The sequence below is a fragment of the Chiloscyllium plagiosum genome, chromosome 44 (genome assembly GCF_004010195.1).
Source record: "Chiloscyllium plagiosum isolate BGI_BamShark_2017 chromosome 44, ASM401019v2, whole genome shotgun sequence".
NCBI lineage: Eukaryota > Metazoa > Chordata > Chondrichthyes > Orectolobiformes > Hemiscylliidae > Chiloscyllium > Chiloscyllium plagiosum.
Window position 1 is genome coordinate 15,181,176 of NC_057753.1, and position 9,093 is coordinate 15,190,268.

Consider the following 9,093-nt stretch of genomic DNA (forward strand, 5'->3'; position numbering starts at 1 on the left):
AGTCAGGAATCATCTGCTGAATTTTCAAACCTCCTGGACTGCAACATCTTGTCACCGCCACAGCTAAACTAAGCCAGAAGGGATCTGAATTGTGAGGACCAGCCACGCCTTTGCTATTGTTAAAGTAGGCTTTTTCTAGACCCAATGGCACCTCTACTTTTACGACCCCTCTTAAAAAAAAAACAAGATCAAACTTACCTCGCTAAAGCATTGTCACAATATGTAGATGTGTCAGCTTCGAGTTGATGCACAGCAAGCATTCAACCCATTTTTCACAGTTGTGTTTTGTTTTGGGATGCGGTTAATTTGTATTAAACATGATGGATTGATCACTTGATCCCTGTCTCACTGCACCACAGCCGATGTTACTTACATCAAAAGCGAACTAAAATGGTTTAGCGTAATTTGGTGCTGCTCAAGAGGGAGTGATACACAACACAGCTTCCAAAGTTCCAGAGCAACTTTACTCAGTTCAAATTTGAAGCAATGTTCTGAATAGATCCAGTGCAGTGCAGCGGTTCAAAATGAACATCCAACAATATCCAGGTTCGTTTATATAGCTGGACAACCACCCCTCTCTCTCAGGCAATCGAGATTTCAGGATACTACCTCGCAGCACCGGGGACCTAGGTTCAATCCCAGCGACCGCTCCTGTGGTGTTCACACATTCTTGCCGTGTCTCCGTGGATTTCCACAGGATGCTCCAATTTCCTTCCACAGTCCAAAGATGTGTGTCTTAGGTGGATTGGCCATGCTAAAGGGATTGACAAGGAAAGATGGAGATGGGGTAGAGTCTGGGTGGGATACTCTTACGAGGGATGGTGTGGACTTGATGGACAGAATGGCCTACTTCAACATTGTCCTTCCACAGTCCAAAGATGTGTGTCTTAGGTGGATTAGTCATGCTAAAGTGTCCAGGGATTGACAAGGAAAGATGGAGATGGGGTAGAGTCTGGGTAGGATACTCTTACGAGGGTTGGTCTGGACTTGATGGGCAGAATGGCCTACTTCAACATTGTTGGGATTCCGTGACAAGGGCTGAAACTTTCGTAGCAATCTTTAGTCAGAAGTGCTGTGTGGATGATGCATCTCGCCTTCTCCAGTGGTGCCTATTATGTCAGGTAGGAGTTTGATACTCTCCTTGATATCGAAAAACGTTTGGAGACACTGGATGCTACAAAGGCTATGGGGCCTGACACCGTCCAGCAATGTTGCTGAAGTCTTGTGCTCCATAAAGTCTTGCTCCTCTAACCAAGCTGTTCCAGTGTAGTTACAACTGTGGCACCTACCCACCAATCTGGGAAATTGCCAGGGTATGTTGTGTACATAAAATGCAGGACCAATTCAACCTGGTCAATTCCTGCTCCATACACTCAATCATCAGTAAAGTGATGGACGGTATATGGAAGAGTGCTATCAAGCAGCTGCCACTCAGCAAGACCCTGCTCAGTGATGCCCAGTTTTGGTTCTGTCAGCTACTGACCTTCCATCCAGTCTTTGTCAAGAGCTGTATTCCAGAGGTGAGGGGAGAATGACAGCCCTCAACAGCAAGGCTGCATTCGATGGAGTGGGGCGTGAAGGAGTTTGAGCAAAATTGGTGCAAAATTATGGGCCAATATCTCTGCTAGTTGGAGGCATTCTTGGTACATTGGAAGGTGGTCACGGTTGTTGGAGGTCAGTCATCTGAGCTCCAGGACATCTGTGCATGAATTCCTCAGGTTAGTGTCCTGTACCCCAGGCATCTTCAGCTGCTTCATCAATGACCTTCCCTCCATCAGAAGGACGGAGGAAACAAGATCAGTTGAACAGCCAAGCTTGGGTTGACAAGTGGCAAATGACATTGACACAACGTTAGAAATATTTCACTTTAACCACTTCAGTCTCATTCTGGTGTCAGACTGAAGGTGATGTCAACGGAGGTGTGGCGATTCGTGAGAAATTCATGGTTTTACCCTCTGTCCTTTCCTGTATGGCTCTAGGTTTAGGTATGGGTCAGTAAAGAATATGGATATCTAGGCATTTTCTTGAAATGACCTGATCGGAATTGTGTTCATCTATGTTTTTCAGGAGTGATCATTTGCTGTGCTTTAGATTCCCCTTTTGAAATAAATCACACTTTCCCACTTGTTCTTTTAGATTCAGTTATATAAATACATCACTTGATACAATAATAATCTTTATATTCTCAATCGTGCTGATAAAACCATTTCATAACCTGAAAACGTCAAACTTGCACTAGGAAATGTGTTAGCCCAGGTGTTTGAATTTTCGACGGGACAGCATTTTGGGAAAGGCAATCATAATTCTGTGCGTTTTAAGTTAGTTAAGGATACTGAAAATACTGGTCCTGGGGTGAAAATATCAAATTAGGGTAGATTAGATTACCTACAGTGCGGAAACAGGCCCTTCGGTCCAACAAGTTCACAACGACCCTCCAAAGAGTAACCCACCCAGACCCATTTCCCTCTGACGAATGCACCTAACACTACAGGCAATTTAGAATGGCCAATTCACCAGACCTGCACAACTTTGGACAGTGGGAGGAAACCCACAGTGAGAATGTGGAATCTCCACACTGACACTTGCCCATGGCTGGAATTGAAAGTGGGTCCCTAGCACTGTGAGGCAGCAGTGCTAACCACTGAACCACCGTGCCATCGGGGTAGGATACTTGCACTGGTATAATAGAGGAACTTGAGAAATAAAATGGGGTGAGCAGCTTTTTGATGGTAAATCCACATCTGACGTCTTTTGAAGATAGTGTATCTGGTCATAGAATCATAGAGATGTACAGCACGGAAACAGACCCTTCGGTCCAACCTGTCCATGCCGACCAGATATCCCAACCCAATCTAGTCCCACCTGCCAACACCTGGTCCATATTCCTCCAAACCCTTCCTATTCATATATCCATCCAGATGCATTTTAAATGTTGCAATTGTACCAGCCTCCACCACTTCCTCTGGCAGCTCATTCCATCCTCTGCGTGAAAAATTTGCCCCTTAGGTCTCTTTTATATCTTTCCCCTCTCACCTTAAACTTATGACCTCAAGTTCTGGACTCCCCCATCCCTGAGAAAAGACTTTCTCTATTTACCCTATCCGTGCCCCCTCATGATTTTATAAACCTCTATAAGGTCACCCCTCAGCCTCCGACGCTCCAGGGAAAACAGCCCCAGCGTCTTCAGCCTCGCCCTGTCGCTCAAATCCTCCAACCCTGTCAACAGCCTTGTAAATCTTTTCTGAACCCTTTCAAGTTTCACAACATCTTTCCGATAGGAAGGAGACCAGACTTGCACGCAATATTCCAACAGTGGCCCAACCAATGACCTGTACAGCCGCAACATGACCTCCCAAGTCACCGCAATACAGGAAGAATGTGGAAGCTTTGGAAAGGGTTCAAAGGTGATTTACTAGAATGTTGCCTGATATGGAGGGAGGTTCTTACAAGAGGAGCTTGAGTGACTTGAGACTGTTTTTGATAGAGAGAAGAAGGTCGAGAGGTGAATTAATTGAGACATATAAGATAATCAGTCTGAGAACCGGTGGAAACTGAGAGCCTTTTTCCGAGGATGGTAATGGCCAGAATGAGAGTGCATAGCTTCACATTGAGGGAAGATAGATATAGGACAGATGTCAGATGTAAATTCTTTAATCAGAGAGTCGTCGGGGTGTAGAACACACTGCCTGCAATAGCTATGGACTCGCCAACTTAATGGGAATTTAAATGGTCATTGGATAGGCATATTGACGAGAATGAATAGTGTAGGTTAGATGGGCTTCAGGTTGGTTCCACAGGTCGGCACAACATCGAGGGCTGAAGATCCTGCACTGCACTGTGATGTTCTAGGTTCTATGGATCAAAGTTCAGAGTTCGCATGTTCTTGTGTTGATGAAAGTTAAGGAATCTGTGGATGACAAGAGACATTCTAAGTTTATTAAAAACAAAATGGTAACAGATGCAAGGTTTAGGAATGAAGCAAAGCCCTTGAAGAATATTCAGGAAACGTGAAATAACTTAAATAAAAATTAGGAGGGATAAAGGAGGACATTAAATGCCCTCGGTAAGGAGGATTAAGGAGAATCCCAAGGCATTTTATTCCTGTGTTGACAGCAAATGTGTATCTGGGGAAAGAGCAGGTCCATTCCAGAACAGAGTGGGGTGTTTATCTGTGGAGCCTTAGGAAGTGGGTGGGGTCCTTAATGAATGCTTCACTTCAGTATTCACCAAGAAGAAGGACATGGATTATGGGAAGATTAGACAGGGTTTGGTTGATATAATGCTGATGGTTATTGAGTTGGGAGGTCATGTTGCGGCTATACAGGACATTTTTTCGGCTGTTTTTGGAAAACTGTGTGCAATTCTGGGCTCCCTCCAATTATGAAGGACGTTGCTAAACTTGGAAAGGTTCAGAAAAAAAGTTTACAAGGTTGTTGCCAATGTTAGAGAGAGGCTGAGGGGTGATGTTATAGGGGTTTATAAAATCGTGAGGGGCATGGATGAGCTAAATAGAAAGGTTTTTTCCCTGGGGTGGGGGAGTCCAATCTAGAAAGTGTAGATTTAGGGTATAAAATAAAAAGGTTTAAAAGGGACCTAAGGGGAGCAACATTTTCACACAGAGGGTAGTACGTGCATGGAATGAGCTGTCCGAGGAAGTGGTGGAGACAAAAAAAAACCCTGCATATCTGGAATCCAAAGTAGACAAGCTGGAGTCTGGAAGAACACAGAAAGCCAGGCAGTGTCAGGAGGTGGAGTGGTCAACGTTTCTAGTGCAACACTTCTGCAGGACTGGGAATGGAGGGAAGCGGAGCTGCAAATAAAGGGGGTGGGGTAGCGGGCAATGTGGTGAGGTGGGGATATAGGTGCACACAGGTAGAGGGTACAACCTGGCTGGCCAATGGGAGGAATGTATCTGGTTGGTAGTTGGAAGGAAGTGTAGATCAGAGGAGTTTGAAGGAATTGAAGGAAAGAGAAGGGAGTTTATTTGAAATGGGAGAACTCAATGTTGAGTCCTGTAGGCTGTAAGACTGCCGAAGTGGAAGGTGAGGTGCTGTTCCTACAATATGTGGTCTGATTCGCTACGGCAATGGAGGAGACTGAGGATGGTCATATCAGAAAGAGAGTGGGAAGGGGAATTAAAATGGGCAGTGACTGGGAGGTCATGTCTGCCCCTGTAGGCTCGGCTGAAATGCTCGATGAAATGTCCCCTTAGTTTAGGTGGAGGCAGTGGCTGGTACAATGAGAGCATTTAAAAGGCATCAGGATGGGGACATGAATAGGAAGGGTTTAGAGGGATGTGGGCCAATTTCTGGAAAATGCGACGAGATTAATTGAGGATATCTGGTTAGCACAGACGGTCTGTTTCCCTGCTGTGCATCTCTGATTCTGTGACTCCATGCCGATGTGTATTTCCATACGTGCATCTCTACTTTTCTGTGAGTGTGTCTGTGTGTCCATCTTTGGCTACAATAAACACACATTGTCATGAAGGGAAATTTGAATGAATTAATTAATTCATTAACACGCGATGCCTCAAAGGCTCAGAGACTCTCTAATTCTCTTCCCCCAACCTCCTGTGTTTAAAGTGGTGCCATGTTATCTTCTAGTGACCTCCTCACACCAGTACACAAGCAACAGATTTTTCTTTTTCAGAGTAAGTATAAAAGCCTATGAATCTCTTTGGTTGCAATGTTGTTTCCTGCTTCAAGTAATGTCTTTGGAGACACACAGTAGTTTGGTCTGATCCATGTTGCCAATGAGATCTGGGCAGAGAGAGGAAAAAACGTATTGATCATCTGAGTTTTGAATTCTTTTCTCACTGAGAATCTGAGAGACTTGTTTGACAAAACTTTGCAGGTTGCAGAAAGTCCATTAAAATTCACCATGTTTGCTCCCAGAATGGTACATTCAGGGGCATCTGGATTCAGCTGCAAACAGCATTTCAGGTAGTCTGAGAGTCTATTTCATCAAGTGACGTCCCGAGGCAGACAATAATGTGAGAAGCCCCGCAATGGGGCACGGCAGCTCTGTGGTTTGCAAAATTCATTTCTCTGTGTGATTCAAAGGACACAATGTTGGGGCGGGGTGTCACATTCTATTGGTCGGTCCCTCCATCAGTCAGCGGAGCTCTCTTTCACTATTGGTCCGTTGTGCCAAGGCCATCATCTTCGATTGATCAGGCCAGCCTTCGGTCAGCACGGATCGCCGTCCTGATTGGTGAGAGTAGCCGTCCATCAACGCGGTGTAGGCTCTCGATTGGTCAGACCCCTGATGAAGGGCTTGTGCCCGAAACGCCGTTTCTCCCGCCGTCAGTCTCGCCCCGCTCTCTGTCTATTGGTCAGGCGTTCCATCAGTCAAGACCGCTCACGCTAACCATTGGTCAGCCGCCACGTCAGTAACTCGAAATTCTCATGCTCTCAATTACCGGTCCTTGCTCTCTCACTATTGGTCAGCCGCAACGTCAGTCACGGCCCTCACATTTACTATTGGTAATAGCTGTTGCCAGTCACCGCCCCAATCCCTCACTATTGATATGGCCGATAGTAAGTCATCGCCCCTCACCCCGCTACTGCTCAGGACTGTTGCCACTCACCCTCACTGAACCGCAGATGCTGGCGATTAGAGTCGAAGAGTGTGGTACCCGTAAAGCACAGCCGGTCAGGCAGCGTCCGAAGAGCAGGAGAATCGGCGTTGCGAGCGTAAGGTCTTCATCAGGAAACATGATTGGTCAGAGATGCTGTCAGTCAAGTGCCGCCCCCCTTACGATTGGTCATAGCTGTTGTCAGTCACCAGTCTTCTCCCTCACCGATGGTCAGAACGGGAGTCTGTCACCGCCCACAGCCTCACGATTGGTCAAAGCTAACGTCAGTCAACACCCGTCACCATTGGTCGGGAACTCACCAGTCACTCTCACTATCGGTCACCGCATTGTCAATTACTGTTGGGCGGGCTGCCGCCAATCAACGAGCCTCACCCTCCCCATTGGTCAGAGCTCTCCGGTCACCGCCCTTCACCCGCAGGTATTCGCAGTGCTGTTGTCAGTCCCCGCCCCTCACCCTCACCATTGCCCAGAGCTGGTGCCAGTCACCGCCGGGCCCCCTCGCTATTGGCTGGGGCCGATGTCAGTCACCGTTAGAGTAGGGCTGGAAATGCACAGCATCCCAGGAGCAGGAAAATCGACGTTTCAGGCAGAAGTCCTGCAGCAGGAATGCAGGCAGAGATAAATGTGAGGGAGGTGGGGTTGGGGAAGAAGGTAGCTGCGGGTGCAATAGGTGAATGGAGGTGATACATCGGAGGGGAGGTTGGAGTGGATAGATGGGAAGGGAGATTGGCAGGTAGGACAGGTCAGGAGGATGGTGCTGAGCTGGAAGGTTGGAACTAGGGTAAGGTTGGGGGGGGGGGAGGCGGGGGGAAAGAAGGGGAAATGAGGAAACTGGAGAAGTCCACATTGATGCCCTGGGGTTGAAGCTTTCCGAGGCGGAAGATGAGGCGTTTTTCCTCCAGGCGTCGGTTGGCGAGGGAGCGGCAATGCAGGAGGCCCAGGATCTGCATGCCCTCCGCAGATTGGGAGGAGGAATCGAAATCGTCGGCCACGAGGCAGTGGGGTCGATTGGTGCGGGCGTCCCGGAGATGCTCGCTGAAGCGCTTCGCGAGTAGGCATCCAGAGAAGGTTCACCTGGCCGATCCCGGGGATGGAGGGACTGCCCGACGGGGGACGGTTCAAGTCAGTCGGGGCCTGTACTCGTCGGGAGCCAAGAAGAATGAGAGGCGAATGGATTGAAACAGAAAATTCTTGGGTTGGGGGTGACGTGGGATCTAGACAGGGATGACACGGAATGAGGCTGTTTCCCTTTCCCCCTCATGCGGGAGCGTCTGTGACCCAGAGGGACATCATCTCAGATGCAACTGCAGCCTTCACTTTACGAGGGGAGTGAATCTGTGGGATTCGTCAAGGGGAGAGAGAGAGAGAGAGAGCGCAAGTTAAAGAGAGGAAGAGGGATCAAGGGGAAAGGGCTGCAGTTTGGGGCATTGAGGTTATTCAAGGTTGAGTTAGAGAGAGAGACGGATGGGGATTCAGGGGGCAAGGGCAGGAGATTGGTAGTTGAGGAGGGTCAGATCAGTCAGAGCTGACTCAATAGGCTGCTGCTGGCTCCTAATGTCTCTGGGCTCTTCTGTAAAGAGATGAAATCCCCAGAGACTCGAATGAAGATCTAAAATTGTTTTAATTTATTATTACATTCGAGCAAATTTGGATTTCTCTTCAACGTTTCAGACAGAGCTTATGATACAATGAGCATACAGCGGTTAACATGATGGAGCCGGACAGAGACGGAGATTTGGTTACAGGATGAAGACAGACAGACAGCTGCGGGGTGCCAGAAGGTGGAGGCTTGGGTACACAACAGGCAGGAAGTGGAGGAGCCAAACAACAAGACAGCGTCACCCTGGCAACACGCCAGCGTCACCCAGTGTCATCTCGGCGACAGGGCAGTGTCACCTCAGCAACAGGACGTCACCCCGGCAACAGGACAGTGTCACCCCAACAACAGCACAGCATCACCCAATGTCGTCCAAGCGACAGAACAGTGTCACCCAGGCAACAGTACAGCATCACCCAATGCTGTCCAGGCGACAGGACAGCATCACACAAGCAACAGGACAGTGTCACCCAGCGTCACCCTAGCAACAGGACGGTGTCATCCAGACGACAGGACAGTTGTCACCCAGCATCACCCTGGCAACAGGATAGTGTCATCTAGTGTAACCCCAGCATTTTACAAAACTGGGACACTTGGAGTTTGTATAAATATGCAGAGACAGAGAGACACCACCACTTAGTGTGGGGAACACTAAGGAAAGGAACCCTCTCCCGCCTGGTGCAGCAATTATCCAGGACCCCGTAACCTCAGGGCACCACATATACCAGGAGAACCCTGTACCCCCACACACTCACCTCCAACAAGACCGACAAGCGAGGGGGAGGGAGCAGCTTCGAGGGGAGAGGGGAGTCAGTTGTTGCGGGGGCTGGGGGGGAATGTCACAGTGTAGGAGAGGGGGCTATCATTTTGTAGCGGAGGGGGCTCAGTTTGAAGG

At 48.4% G+C, this 9,093-nt stretch overlaps 2 protein-coding genes across 6 annotated transcripts in view; one reads left to right on the plus strand and one right to left on the minus strand.

Annotated features, from left to right (window-relative positions):
- LOC122543744 (deleted in malignant brain tumors 1 protein-like) overlaps positions 1–9,093 on the plus strand; it is a 162,136-nt gene that overhangs the window by 126,966 nt on the left and 26,077 nt on the right. The gene's annotated exons all lie outside the window — the stretch shown is intronic.
- LOC122543613 (type 1 phosphatidylinositol 4,5-bisphosphate 4-phosphatase-like) overlaps positions 3,383–9,093 on the minus strand; it is a 12,819-nt gene continuing 7,108 nt past the window's right edge. For all 5 annotated transcript variants that reach the window (XR_006310118.1, XM_043682442.1, XM_043682441.1 and 2 more), the window contains one exon: positions 3,383–3,907. Coding sequence is in view for 2 of the 5 variants with exons in the window: in XM_043682442.1 (XP_043538377.1) it covers positions 3,867–3,907 (41 nt within the window). In the remaining 3 variants the exon portion in view is untranslated. The remainder of the gene's footprint in view (positions 3,908–9,093) is intronic.